Here is a 15,605-nt window from a genome sequence, read left to right as displayed (position 1 = left end):
CTTTTTTATTTTCTACAAGATTTAATAAAAATTTTATAGAACAATTATCATCTCATTTTTAGACACAAAATTATTGATATCCTTTGTGATATCAATAATTAAATTGGAGATCTTACATGTTATTGAGGTTAAGCAGTTATCAATTTAGAGTGTTGTAATATTGGGCATTTGAATGCAACTTCAATGGGAAACCACAAGAAACTGTGCAATACAAACAAAAGAAAATAAGAAGAAATTAAAACTTCCACTCCAGAAGCAACAACAAAAAACCCACACCCTACAATAGACTGTAGCAATGCAAGAAACTGGGGAGAAATAAGCTAGCAAAATGGAAGCAGTACATTTCTCATCAGGAATTATTTTGAATAATTTTGAATAAAATTTGATTAAACTCTCCAATAAAAGACAGAACAAACATTTCAAACTACATGATGTTTAATTCCAAAAGCATGCGCAGGTTGTAAATTAAAGAACTAAAAAGATATTCCATGCAAAAAAGAGTAGCAGTGGTTCTCTTAACAGATAAAACAGACTTTACATCTTACAAGTTCGTAAGAGTAAGGGCCAGCTCTGTGGCACAGGGAGTTAAGTCTCCATAGCATCTCACAGAGGTGCAGGTTCATGTCTCGGCTGCTTCACTGCCAACCCAGCACACTGTCAAGGTGCCTGAGAAAGCAGCAGAAAATGGCCCAACCACTTGGGCCTCTGCATCTACGTGGTCATTTAGGGAGTGAATGAGTGGGTAACAAGATATCTGCTTCTCCTCTTTTTGCAATTCTATATTTCGAATAAATAATCTTTAAAAATAAAGATACAATACAATATGCATCTCTACTTCCAAAAAAAAATGGACTCCCAGTGGAATTGTTAAATATATCTTTACAACAGGAGGCTGGACTCTGCCACCGTCCATACCTAAAACGTGAGGATACACTTAAATAGCTGAAGGATCGACTTAAAATTGTTTTCTGAAGGACTATATTTCTGTGATAAACTAGGGAAAATCGGGGGGAGGGGGGTAAAGTGGGGGAGGGAAATTTCCAGAGCCTTGGAAACTGTATCATAAAAAAATTTAACCCAATTAAATAAAAAAAATTTTTGAATTAATTAAAAAGATAACATATTTCCTAATCAATCCTAAAAGATAGTTTTGCTGCATAAATATTCCCTAGTTGCAATTCTTTAGTACTTAAAAAGCATGCCGATTCTTCTGGTTTTAAATAGGAAATTTTCAGACATTTGAAGTGACATTTATCCACCTGTATGTAATACATGGCTCCTCTCTTCTTGTTTTACATTTTTTAAATTATAATTTTAGAAGTTTAATTATGTCTTGTCATGAATTTATCTGTGTTTCCTTAAGCTTCCTATCTTCAATTTTACTTATTCTATACTCTCATTATTTTCAAATCTGTAGTTTGGTTCTTATTTGCAGGTTCTCCTTTTTTTTGGCAAGATTTTTATTTTTCATCTGTATCAACAGAACTCTTAATTGCTTGACAAACTATCCTTAAGATGGGTGCTTAAATATTTTTCAGATAATTACAGTATCTGTTTTATGTCAGTTGATGTCTGTTGAAATTTTTCATTAAAAAAAAAAGATTTATTTTTTATTGGAAATGGAGATTTACAGAGAAAGGAGAAACAGAAAGAAAGATCTCCACCCTCTGGCTCAATTGCTAAATGGCTGCAAAAGGTCAGAGCTAATCTGATCTGAAGCCAGGAGATAGGAACTTCTTCCTGGTGTCTCACAAGAATTCCGGGTTCCAAGGCTTTAGCCTATCCTCTGCTGCTTTTCCTGGCCACAAGCAGGGAGCTGGTAGTGAAGTTTAGTAGCTGGGATATGAACATGTGCCATATGGGATCCATATACGCTTGTAATTAGAGGATTAGCCAATTAAGCTGTTGTGCCAGGCCTGTAATTTTTCATTCCTGTGATTTTGCTTTTTTCTTGGCACGATTTGTAATTTTCTTGTATCCATAATGACATAATATAGGTAAGGAAAGTGTGGGGGAACAGAAGGCTAGTTAGGATAGGTTCCTCTTCAGCCTCCCTGACACCAGAGGGTTTATGAGAACTGACTTGTGTCACCTACTCACCTTATTCAGTCCCTCTGACTCAGCGTGGTGTGGGGTGTGGCATTTCAGCTCACTGCTGGTTTCTGATGTCAGTTCTCTAGCAGTGACTGGAGTATCATTTGGCTCCACAGGACGGGTAAAGAATGGAGGAAAAATGTCTACGACATTGGAGAGTGAAGTGTTTCTACTGGGTGTTTGGAGTACGGTAAGTACACAAAAAATTACTAAAGCGCTTTTTCAGCTGTTAGGCAACCCTTTACTAGTCCTTTGGTTTGGGAGACCAGCTCTTCCTGGATCTTGTTGCCTGTTGGTGATCTGGAGGTTTTGGCAGTACTTCTTGAAAGATCTATGTATAGAGAGCAATGACAAAATCACAGGGAGGGGAGGGACCTGTCACTCTAAATTCTAAGTTATCTAGGCCTGTCACCTTTTCATTTACACATTTCAGAGACTTCCCATACTTGCGAGGGAGACGACCTAAGGGAAATGAATTGGTTGAGCCAGAAAGCCATCTATCCAACATTTATACATTTTGGTTGGGGTAACTGTCTTTTTGTGTCTGGCTTATAACACAAAATACAAAGGGCTCCAGTTTCATCTAGCCTATAAATATCAGGATCTCATTTTTCAAAAAAAAACACTTTTGTTCTAAAAAAAAAAAAAAACTAAACATCTCCCACTCCAAAATGAGTGAGTCATCATTGTCAGATGTGAGTTGATGAAGATAAACCAAGACATGAATGATAGTGTCAAAGTAAAACAACAATGTAGAGATGAATATTTATGTGAAAAGGTTTAATTTGGAACTAAGAAAGAAAAGGATTGTGAGGCAGGACAAACATGCACAGGCCAGGGCAGCCTCTGGTATGCCCCAGGAACTCAAGAAGGTTTGAGTTTATTAGGGAAAGAAAAAAGTTACGGAAGATGTTTAGAAAGGAAATTCATCACCTATGTTAGAATATATGCAAAGGCTATACATGAGGCAGCTAAAAGGAGCATCCAATATATCTGGTAAATTAAAATGGAATTTTTGTTACAGGAGCTGTTGTGACTCACCTTTGTTGAAGAATGTGCTAATCATAAAGCCAAAGAAGATGGCTGCAACGGCATAACACATCAGAAAGAGAAAGATGAAACTTGTGTCACTGTAGCGGAAGACTGGCCTATTAAAAATCTGAAAGAAAACAATTACATACTATCAGCTAGGACGTGCATTAAGTAGTGTCACAAAATTTCAAGGCGAGAGGAGAAAAATGATGTCCTAATGTGATAATTAGTGATTAAAACTCAGTGGGATGAAGAGTTAACCTCTTTGTAAGAGGATGTAAGTCTAGCCTAGAGACTGGGCTGCCTCTGAATCTCCGGAGTAGGGGAATCAATGAAAAATCCTATTTCACTTTCCTGGCAACCTGAGGCTGATCAGTCCAGGCCATGCTTATTCTTTCCTTCTGCAGAACTGCAGTACAACGCCCACAGGTAGAGTTCAGTTGTGCATACAGTACTCATTAGCCACATTAAGCTCTCAAGCACCAGAAATGCAGCTAGTATGACTGAGGAACAGAGGCTTGAGTGTTATTCAGTTTAAATAAGAATACCACATTAAACATATGTAAAGTATTTCTTAAATATAATTGTCTGAATTCAGATACAGTGTAAATACAAAACTCACTGGATTTTGAATACTTGACACAAAAATTGTAAAACAACTCAAATTTTAAATAGCTTACATTTCGACACATATATGTATGTGTGTGTATATATATATATATCAAATTTGAGCTAAATATTTGCTGAAAATTTTTCACTTATTTCTTGTTACTTTAAAAATTTCTAGTAGCTACTAAAATTTAAGATTACCTATATGGTCAATTGCATTTATATTGGACAATATAAAGCTAGACACTTGCCTTGACAAAGAACAGCATACATAGGAAAGAGATAATAATTATATACCAAAAGAAGAATGTCAAGAAATAGGCAACCCAGATCATCCAGCTTTTGAGTCCAGTTATGAGTTGGTATTCCTGTAGATAATACAACAGTAACCAAATATCATATATATCTTCAGCTTATAGGACTTACATGTAATTTAAAAAATTTAATCCTTATAGAAACCTTCATAAATGGAAATAATACCTCTATCTTATAAACGAGAAAGTCAAGGCTCAGAAAGTCTAATGTGTTGATTTTAAAAAAATGCAGTTAAAAAAGGTAGGTAGTACTAGCCTAAAATATATTTCTCCTGAGTTCAAAGACTTTTAAAAATATAGTACACCTGGTTGGGTCAAAATAAACTAACATTTAAAAAGCTTTAAAGCACCAAGATGAGTATTGCATTTCTAGTATACCCTGCTTCCAGGAATACTGGAGGAAAATGTCTACAATAATGCCTTTTTACCTCCTATAATTTCTTAAGTTTGAATATAATACCCCTTGTATTCAACTTTTAGATTCTTTCCTCAGCTGGATCGGGCATACTGACAAGCCTGTCAACAGCATTCTTCATTTATGTTAGTGTGTTTTTCATCTTTACAAATTTCATTTGACTGCTATCATTCTGATTTATTTGCCTATTATCTACTGTATTTAAAAAGAATGCAGAAGGTTTGAGTCTGAGTCTGCTATTATTAGAAAGACAACGTTTGTATGACTGGTTCTTGGCTGGCATATGGGCACTTGGTGTCTGTACAAAGAGTACAGTTTATACTGTGTATGTAATCATGATGTTTGGAATTCGGAATATTTTAGACAGGGTGAGTCTACATGACCAATTCTGAATTGAAACATTGGGTGCTTGAATCCCTCACGGATAGAAATTTTACTAACATATGATGGGGTTTTCACTGTTGAAGCAGGACTGCTCCCTAAATCCATGTGGGTTTACATGAGAAAGCCAGCAGGTAGATTTCCTCAGGCTTTGCTTACATTTTTTTCTCCTTGTGACACAGCTTTAAATTCTTACATCACTGTTATATATTAGCTGTGAGATAAATTGTATGCAGAGTCCAACGGTCCTTCTAATGAATCTCACAGACTTTAAAATATTGACCATAGTTATTTTAAATTTTTTGACATTTTCAACATCTGTGTCATTACAGGCTCTGGTAACTGATGACTTATTTGGACTATCTTTTTCTTGCTTTTTATATAATTAATAATTATTTTTTGAAAATCAGACATGTTGTCTAAGGAAGTACACATCAAAATAAACACACTTAGTGAGGAGACTTAATTTATGAAGGAGATGGTTTTGTTTGAAGTGAACCAGTACTTTTCATATCAGGGACTTTATGTTCCTCTGATGACCACTTTCTGTCTCCCTCCATGAATTGTGCTACTTCTCAGGGTCCGTTTGTTTCTGAAGTTCTCCCAGCTTTAGACATTAGTAAGGGGCTCCAGTGTTCATTCTTTTCTGTAGTTGGATTTACTGCTACAAGTTTGTAACAACCCTCCACTAAAGCTGAATAAGTAGAAATAATGCAATTTTCCATACAAAATTTTTAAAAATATTTATAGAAATTTCATCAGTGTTATTACCTTTAATCTTTTCTCCTTTTCCCACACAATGTATCGAACATTGGAAAGTACAATTGGAGAGAATATGAGTATGAATATCAAAGGGAGAAAAGAACCAATGATCTTAAGTAATCCATCATGACAATAAGCTGGGTATGGAAACCTCTGTATAAAAATGCTAATACCATCAAACAATTTTTGTCCAGTGTTGTTCTCATGATATAGCATGATGGCCTTATCCAAGGCATACTGTATAACCATGAATCCTTCTTTGATATACCCTGCAAGACGGAGCAAACATTGTTAAGTGAAACAGGCCACAGAACAGTTCAGGTACAAAAAGAAGAAGGAAGTTCAAGTTAAGTCATAGTATGTCACCTACAAAATCAAAATTGAATTCTGTATGAAGACCAGTTATACACAATTACTGTATCTATCATACATCTGCATGCTTGTGGAAAACAGAATTAGAGAGAATAGTTAGACATTAAGAGAGAAATAAATGAACGTATGATATATAAAACAATCAGGAAGAAAAAAAGAACAGTACATCAAACTAAAAGGTCACATCAAACTAAGAAGTTATTTGCACAGCAAAGGAAATGATCAATCAATGGAATGAATGGATAACCTACAAAATCAAGAAAAATATTTGAAAATTATTCATGACAAGAAACTAATATCCAGAGTGTGTGTATATACACATATGCATACATTCACACCGGCTGTTACAGTCACTTGGGGAGTGACTCATTGGACTGAAGATCTTCCTCTCTGTCTCTCCTCTTCTCTGTATATCTGACTTTGTAATAAAAATAAATAAATCTTTTTTAAAAAAAAAACCTTTTACATCTAGTCAAGAGAAATATGTATAGGTACAAATAGGCAAGAAATGTCAATAAATGTAAATTTACATATTTGCAAAGCAAATTACTCAACTACAATTGTAAAAAGATAGGTACATTGTTATAAGAATCAAAATTGAACAAAAAACAATGTTTATAGCTGTATGTAACAGTTTGGCATTAACTGTAGAGCTGAATATTTATCTTGACCGAATAGAAATTTTCAATTGAAAAGCTCATCACAAATTAGGAACAGACACCTTTTCTCATTTGTTAAATAAATGTGTGTATGGGTGCACACACACACCCGAGTGTGTGTTCTAGTATACAACTGTGATCAAAAAAAATTTCAGTATGTTTATGATTTGCTTACCAGGACTTCCTCCGTCAGACTGAGATGGGTTCCTGGGTCCTACAGAAGGACGATTGGGAAAGAGAAAGCCTGTTTTCCATCCTATCCTGTCTGGCCACCAAAGAGTCCTCTGTACCCTAGCAAAACGCAGATGATATTTTACCTAGAAGTAGCAACAGGAAACAAGCTATGTTTAAATAAAAAACAAAACTGAAAAGCAAATGTTGGAAACATGGAAAGTTAAAAGCAAATGGGCAACCATGTGATGTGGAACACGAGACTTATCTGATGTCAAAATGATTCTGAGTATCTAAGAATGATAGTAACTCTGAACCATAACATGGATCAGTATGCTCCAGTTGTACCTGATTTGAATTCAACTCCAAAGACAGATAATGCACATAACAAGATATGACACACATATAAGGAAAGAGTCTTAATGTAAGGCAATGAGATAAACAAACATTACTTAAAATTGCAGAGATTTTTTTAAGGTATTGTAATGTCAAACCAAAAGCTTAACATACTCTTAACAAAGTTGTAGAAAAACAGATCCTTTTTAACAGTACACTTTTCATGGAGTATCATAACATATCTAACAAATTTTATAAGCATTGCTTCAGTCTATGATGCTATTCTAGAATATATGAGATTGGTCAATACATGCTGAACAGGAAATTATTTTTCTTACATTTCTGGAGCTTTAGAAATTTGCTATCAGAGCAGTTTCAGGTTTGGAGATTCTGATTCAAAGACAGCACCTTGAACACTAAGTCCTCTGCAAGGCAGTAACACTTAGTCCCTCCCCACTGCAGAAGGTAAAGGGCAGCAGTGCAAAGAGATAAAAGGGGACAAACTTGCTCTTTTATACCAATATTAATCTCACTGGCAGATGGAGCTCACAATTCCTAATTATCTTTCAAAAGTCCCCTCCATTAATACTCTCAGAATAGCAATTAAGTTTCAACATAAATCTTGTAGACAACATTCAAAGCATACCAGGAATTTATTCTGCTTCAAGAAACATGTATGTACTAAACACCTCCAAGAATATGAAGAAAACATGTGCAACTTTGTAAATTTATCTGTGGTAGAAATATATCTGAATTAACTTAATTGCTTCCAGGGAGAAGACTGGAAAATTATGACACGTCTACATAAGAATGTACTATTATCTGTTCATTGTATTGCCAGAAAACGAACACCATATTCTGCAACTAAAAGGACAAGAGAATTCTAAGTTGGCAACAGAAACAACAGGAAGCGATCATTAGACCTAGGACGAAGGTAGCAGAAGCAAGAGGTGGGAATTAATAAAAAGTATAAACTGACTGGAAAGACTGAGGGACTGACACTCAGAAATTCAAGGTGGGGAGGTCAGCAAGGTAGGAGTTGGTTTCTTTTTGATTTTAAAAAATATTTATGTATTTAAGTGGCAGAGTTATACACACACATACTCACACAGGGAGAGATAGAAGAGAGAGAATGGAAGAATGGAGGTAAAGGGAGGAAGGAAGGTAGAGGAAGCCAGGCAGGGAGGAAGAGAGAAAATTTTTATAACTTGGTTCATTCCACAAATTGCTGCAACAGCCTGGGCAAGGCTAGGCTGAAGCCAGGAGCTTCATCCATGTCCCTAACTTGAGTATAAGGATTCAGACTTGAGTCATCTTTTGCTGCTTTCCTAGGCACATTAGTAGGAAGTTGGATTGAAAGCAGAGCAACTGGGACTTGAGCCGGCACCCATTTGGGATATTGGTGTTCCAGAAGGCGGTTTCATCTGTTAGGCCATGATGCAAGCCCCCGAACTTGGTTTCCAAGGTTGACAGAGAGATACTCTGAGACATGGACCCAGACTTCCAAGTAGGAGCAACAGTTTGTTGGGACTGGTATCTTTGATAGGATGTGATAAGAACGAATTAAAAAAATTTTTATTTTTCATGATCGAGTTCCATAACCTTAGGGATTTCCCCTTCCACCCTCCATATTCTTCCTTCCTCAACTGTCAACTGCTTCCCCCATATGGGGCAAAATAAATAATATTTAGCAAGTGCTGGTCAATTTGAAGATCTTTAAAAAGATTATACATAATGATACTCAAAGATAATCAAAAGAATACAACTAGACAATTATATAAAATCAGGGACACAATGCATAATGTTAATCAGAAATTTAGTAAAAAGACAGAATACTGAAAAAAACCAGAAATATTGGAATTGGAGAACTCAATGAATCAAATAAAAGCATAGTTCAAAGTCTTAAGAATAGGTAATATCAAATAGAAAAAAGAAAATCTGAAATTGGAGGCTGGTGTTTTGAGACATTCAAGCTAAGGCTTCGTCTCAACCTCAGCAAGGAAGGAAAGACAGACAGAAGGAAGGAAAGAAGAGAGAGAGAAGGAGGGACTGAAGGAAGGAGGAGGGGGGAAGGGAGAAAGGAAAGAGGAAAAAAATTAAGACAGCTAAGATGTTCTTACCTGAAGTGGTAGAGAATCATCTTTACTTTTGAAGTCATGGTCGAAAACAATGGCAGCTAGTGCATAGTGAGATGAATAATCATATTGAATGTACTTCTCAAACTCAGTTTCTGAAGAAAAGCCCCGAACTATAGAGAAAAAAAGTCTACTTCCATAAAAATTTTTAACAATACATCTTTTTGAGAAGTTGGATACTACTTCACATGAACAAAATCCTATCTAAATATTATAATTTTTTTTTTCTGTTGGCACATCACAGTTAAACTGCTAATTGGAATGCCTGTAACCCATATCAGAAAGGTCAGTTTGAGTTCCTGCAAATATTATAAATTTTAATGTTTCTTAAATATTCGCATCATGACTAACTAATGGATATTTGACATACAAAGCAATATAAGCCATCCGATGAAAGACATAAAACACAATGGGAAAATATTTCACACCCAGTGAGACAGATGCATATATTTTTAATGTTGAAAGAAAATATTTCTCAATGCAGAGTTCTATATTCAGTAAAAATATCACTCAGAATGAAACTAAAATAAAAACATTCTCAGGTGATGGCAAACAAAGAGGATTCACTAATAACAAGCCTACTGTGATAAATTGTAAGAGGAAGATTTTCAGTAAGACAAAAACCCTGACCTTCAGGAAAAAGCAGTTAAAATCTAAAAGTATTTTCCTCTCTCTTGGTTCTTTAAAACCAAATTAAGCAATAGCCATGGTAAATATTTTCACTTTTTGAGTTATTTCACTTTTTAAGTTATTTTTTTAGTTTTTGTGAATTATTAAATGTTCCCAGTGAAGTTCTCAATTTTTTTTGCTACTTTTTAAAAATTGTATGATACTAATCCATAGGCTCTGGGATTTTCCCTCTCCTCTCCCTAAAGCCTCTTCCTCCACTGATTTCCCCTATATTATTACAACAGTATAGTCCTTCATAAACAGTCATAAGTCCATCATAATGCCATTTAAGTGTATTCTGACATTGTAGCTATGAACAATGGCAGAGTCCAGCATCCTAATGTCAAGATATATTTAATAGTTTTATTGCAAGTCAATCATTGATCTGGAAGTAGAGATGCCTACTGCATTGTATCTTCTCATCTGGATTTGACAATCTCAGAAGCTTTCAATTTTCTTATATATATATGAAAATTACAATATAAATAGGAAAATGTAAATCTGCCTATTATGATAAGGATTCAACATTACAATAAAGTAGTAAAACACTAGATATGAATAAACTCAAGAACAACCAATTGTTGTTTATGTTAGCATTATATACTAAAAGTCCTAGTTATCTTTTAACCTCTATACATCATGATATTGATATAACATCTAAGGATTATCATAAGTTGCAAAGATTTTATCTTACATTCTTTCCTAAATTATTTGAAAATCTTTTCACATTTAGATCTGTGAGTCACTGTTTTTTTTTTTTTGCCTAAAAATTTAAGTTTCATTGCTTTAGCAATTGGAGTCCAATTGTGACACCAATGTTTGTGGAAAAAAATTATGTTCTCAATTAATTCTTTCATACTGTTGCACAATTTTATTTTGGCATGTTAATGTAGGCTTATTTCTGGCTTAGCTATTCATTTTCATTACTATGTGTCTATACCTTTACTGTCTGAATTACTATTCTTATATGTACATCCTAAAATGGAGGAAAGTAGTTTCTCCAACTTTATTCTTCACCAACATTATTTGATTAAGTGTCTCTAAAAACAGTCATTTCTTGTAGAAATCTTTAATGACTAACCTCTTATACTGATGTTGAGATTCCTCTTCACATTTTCAGTGATTTCTTTGACTACACTAATATTAGAAGGTACGTAAACCAATTCCCAGTTTTTTGCATTTTTAATGAAGGCAGGCAAAGTACTGATGGGCTGTGAAGTGTAATTGTATGGTCCTTTAGTCTTTGCTTCAGTAAGTGCACGGAATACCAGAAGCATTAGTGCAAATACCAATCCTGAGAAGATTTCCAAAATCAGTGTTGTCCAATGCCTCCTCTAAAAGAGGAACAAAGGGGCGGTGACAGTCAAGAGAATACATTAGATGCAAATGGACAGACAGTTCTCTTATATTGAACTTTTATTTTACTCTATGAGTATCACTGCTGCCTGGTCTGTGTCATTACCTCTGCTAGACATCACATTATTGAATCACTTAGTTTTACAGATTTGGAAGAACTGTCTACAGCTCTAGAGTAATTTTGCTCTGTGTGATTTGCTCTATGTGATTTACAGAAATTGAACAAATGGATAATTATGTCTACTCCATGGCTGCATTCACCTACCTTTATCGTAAAATTTTTCCAGAGGAGTACTGCAAATTGGTTGAGTGTCAACAATTTCATTCTTCCACCGAATGGAGAAATTCTTCTCCTGAGATGGAGAAAAGTCATTCTTTGAAATGCAAAGTTACTAATCATCTGAACATCAAGTAAATATTAGGGCTGTTTCTTTTTCTTACTCTTTTCCTTAACCAGTCTCAAACATTGATAGCAAAAAAGTTTATGTAATTAAAGAAAACTGTATAGGTCTTTTTCCTTCATTTAATATGCAGTGAAGTTCTACTATGTATAAAACATTGGGAAACAGGGAAACAGAAAAATCAGTATCAATAAGATGTGGTTCCATTTGTCCACGTAAAGTTGGCACAAAGCCAAAGAGATTTGATTTTTATACAACTTTCATTAAAATAGTTGACAGTATATACAATAAACATTACCATCATGGCAAATTATGAAAAGCAAAACCACTGGAAAGGATTAATTTTTTTAAGGTTCTTAGAGTATAACACACCATTTAAAGTATTAGGAGTTTTTATTCACTGTTAAGGCATTTATTGCACATTTACTATGTGTCACTCATTATGTATCATGTATTAGAAGTCAATGGTTCTTCTCCACAGGGAACATACCATTCCCTGCCTGTGGCCTGGGACGGCCCAAGGCTTTGGGACCCTGCACCCGCGTGGGAGACCCGGAAGAGGCTCCTGGCTTCGGATCGGCATAGTATCGGCCCGTTGCGCTCACTTGGGGGGTGAATCATCGGACGGAGGATCTTCCTCTCTGTCTCTCCTCTTTGTGTATCCGCCTTTCCAATAAAAAATAATAAAAATAAATCTTTAAAAAAAAAAAAAAAAGAAGTCAATGGTTCTTCTCCACAGGAGAACAACCATTTATGTGTTGAAAATTTAAAATATATTAGAAGCTTTGAGAATCTACTTAGAGGCATACAGAAATGAAAAAAAATACTTATTTAAGATCATCAACTGATTTTAATAAAAATACCAACTGCCCCCAACCCCTCAGTGCCACATTATGAGCTTTATTCCAGGCAAGTGTGACACGATGACGGGACTCCGTTTCTATGACACGCCCAGTCGAGGGCTATGGTTGCACTCTATAAGGGGAAGACTGCTGGGCAGTTCTCACCCTTTTCACTCCAGGATGAAGCAGTTACATTCCAGGCAGATGAAAATGAACAGTCTCAGGATTTCTTAACCCACTCAATTTCCTTTTATAGGGAAGAAGCTCTACTACTGGCACTGGCACCTTGCATTGAGAACAACAGGGATCTGTTCACCCTTGAGCAAACCTTCCGTAGGGCAGATAATACATGCGAGGAGGGACAGGACAAATAAACCAAACAATCCAGAGTTGCCAGGTGCCTGTGCCTGCTCAAGACTGAGGGTGGGTGCACTGGGAGAAGCATACCGATCTCTCAACTCTCAGTTCTGATGAGATAGAACTGAGATTCTGCCCAGGAACAGAGGTGGGATACAAGATGAAGAATTCTGCATCTCTGCTGATGAGTAAAGTTTTTGTTTGGCGCATAAAACTCAAAACTCATGCCAGGGATTCTTGTCAAAAACAAGGAAGTTTTGGCGTTGTAACATGGCTGGTTAAGCAACTACTCAGGATGGCAGCATCCTGCATTGGATCAGAAGCCCCACTACTAAGCTCTCTATTAACAAGCTGGAAAGTAGCACACAATGGCTTAGTACTTGATCTCCTGCCACCTGCACTAGGAGATGCAGTTGAAATTCAAGGTTGCTGGCTTCATCCTGGACCACCTACTGGCTTTGATGGTCACTGGGGGATGAATCAGCAGATAAAAGATTTCTCTGTCACGCTTCCTTTAAAAAATATTAAAGCAACATCAACAAAAATGAAGGATAAAGACCTGGTTTCTTATTGATAGAGTGAAAAGCAAAAGGACCAGCAGAGTGATTGTGTTAGATAATCAGGAAAAGAGATAAACAAAAGAACCTGCCTAGGATCACACACACCTTTAGAAGTCCAGAAAGCTGTATCTACTCAGGAGCAAGACCATGGGCAAACCTGAGAGTGACATCTGTTTCTTCAAGTAATATTGAAAACATAAAAACACAAAGTGGGAAATGTTGAGCCACACTTCCCCATCACAGTATTTTGAGAACACGTGGGTCTCCCGAAAGGTCACCAGCGCTGTGGACAGCCAGAGACCTGCACACCGGCTCACCACACGCTGTTCAATACTCCACTTGATTCTGGGAGACCCACTGCCTTTGGGCCTTGAAGAAGCCGGGAGGAAACCATAGCAGCCCAATCCCTTACTCAGCACAGTCCGCTACCTTCTTCCAGCACCTGGTGACACCGAGAGGCTGCGGGCCCGGCAAGTGGCCTCGGGTGTTTTCGGTTCTGCAAGGTGAGATGTGTATTCTGTACAACTGCATGCCAGTCCTGTTACAGGAAAGGACCACGTTATGGAGAAAAAAAAAGCGAATTTTTATTTTCTACTAAAATGATTTCCCTCCTTTTCCTGGGTTGCGCAGTTTTCAAAAACTGACCCGAGCCAAATTCTGCTAATTAAATGTGAGACTTCGGGAATGGCGGGTCCTTCACAGTCCTCATCCTCTCATCCTTTTTGGGGAGGCAGGTCGGGCCACTCAGGGAACCTTCTGTTTATCTCGCTGTGGGACCAGCCTCCCCTTTGGAGGTGGTCGCCCTGCCTCCAGGATTCCCATTTCACAGATGAGCCCGGGAGAGGTGAGCCAGAAAACGGCAGAAGAGCCGGGAGTCAGGTCCACTGAGCTCCCCAAACCTTCGCCTTCTGTCACGCGAGTAATAACCAGAGGAACGGACCCCAAACCCCAAAAGTCCCTCACGGTTCGTTTAGCTTCTGAGGGAGGACAAGGCGTGGAGGGTCGGCACCCGGAGTGCCTGTTCGTCTCCGGAGGGCGTCCTGGGGACCTGCAGGACCCCGGCGAGCGGGGCGGCCAGCGCAAGGCGCCTCAGGCAGGAGGAGGAAGAGCCGGGGGCACAGCCTGGGCACTCACCGCTCAGGCGTCGCAACCGCCACGACCGCCGCCGCCGCCGCCGCCGCTGAGGGGCGCCAGTCTGGAGCGCGCGCCGCCGCCTCTCAACGCTCCTCACAACCGCCCCACCGCGCAGGCGCCCCGCGGGCCTCGGCCTCGCGCGCGCAACTGCAGGGAGCCGCGTCGGGGCTGCGTGAGTGGGAAGGAGCCAGAGGTACGGCCTTAATCTCCGCTCTACCTGCTGCTGCTTACCAGCCTCGGTGCTGTTTCCGAGTTTCAAGCTGTTTACTTTTTTATGGCACATTTGCGTAAGCTCGATAAAATCGATTATCTTTGCAGCAGGATTTTTTTCTTTTCTCTTTTTTCCCCCAGCAATGGTGTTTATACTGCCTAGGTTCTGCATGCATGAGATTTTGTATTTTTGGACAGGCTCAGATGCCTTTTAAGGCGCTGGGAATTCTCTATGAAACCGTCATAGCCCTTGGAAAAATCGGTTTGATAAGTTCTCCGTATATGCTTTAGGGGACGTTCTGACCTTTTGGTTTAGTAGAGTGTCACTGTCTAAGAAACCCCAAGAAGACAAAGCATTTTGCAGCTACTTGAGGTGAAACTTGAAGGGGAGTTCCTGGGTTGGCTTCCTAACCCGAAGAGGCTGCTCCCTCCCTGCCCAAACAGTGCAGACAAAAAACTTGCTCTCCCACACTCTTGCAATCAAACAAAAGAAAAACACCCCCCCCCCCCTTTCACGTATAAAAACCCCTGCTTGGCACTAGCTTGCAGGCCCCTGTGCTCTCTTTGAGGCTGCTGGACAACTCCTTTGCTTTCCATAAATAAAATGTGGCTCCTGATCCGTTGAGGTCTCTCTTTTTCTGATTAATTTTCCCAACAGGCCTGACTACCCTGAAGGACGTGCAGTCAATGTATCTGCCAGATCTGCTGTTTGTGAACTTACCAAATGCCTTATTCACCAATGTGGTCTTCCACATAGCGTTGCTTCTGCATAAGGAACTCAATTCAAAGCAAAAGA

At 37.9% G+C, this 15,605-nt stretch overlaps 1 protein-coding gene across 2 annotated transcripts in view; it reads right to left on the bottom strand.

The window, feature by feature from the left end:
* LOC121167964 (phospholipid-transporting ATPase ABCA3-like) overlaps positions 1-14,032 on the bottom strand; it is a 56,121-nt gene extending 42,089 nt beyond the window's left edge. Inside the window, exons 1-8 of one of the 2 annotated variants that reach the window (XM_040997693.1) lie at positions 13,895-14,032; positions 11,571-11,658; positions 11,031-11,283; positions 9,266-9,393; positions 6,814-6,955; positions 5,617-5,876; positions 3,993-4,103; positions 3,136-3,253 (exon numbers count right to left, since the gene is read on the bottom strand). In XM_040997693.1, coding sequence (XP_040853627.1) covers positions 3,136-3,253; positions 3,993-4,103; positions 5,617-5,876; positions 6,814-6,955; positions 9,266-9,393; positions 11,031-11,283; positions 11,571-11,630 — 1,072 coding nt within the window. In that variant the 5' untranslated portion in view covers positions 11,631-11,658; positions 13,895-14,032. Of the gene's footprint in view, positions 1-3,135; positions 3,254-3,992; positions 4,104-5,616; positions 5,877-6,813; positions 6,956-9,265; positions 9,394-11,030; positions 11,284-11,570; positions 11,686-13,894 lie in introns of those variants that run through there. The other variant, XM_040997692.1, reaches the window with a different exon arrangement.
* Between the last annotated feature and the right edge of the window lie 1,573 nt (positions 14,033-15,605).

The sequence above is a fragment of the Ochotona curzoniae genome, unplaced genomic scaffold (assembly GCF_017591425.1).
Source record: "Ochotona curzoniae isolate NIBS_2020 unplaced genomic scaffold, NIBS_Ocur_1.0 patch435, whole genome shotgun sequence".
NCBI lineage: Eukaryota > Metazoa > Chordata > Mammalia > Lagomorpha > Ochotonidae > Ochotona > Ochotona curzoniae.
This window is presented reverse-complemented; position numbering and strand designations above follow the sequence as displayed.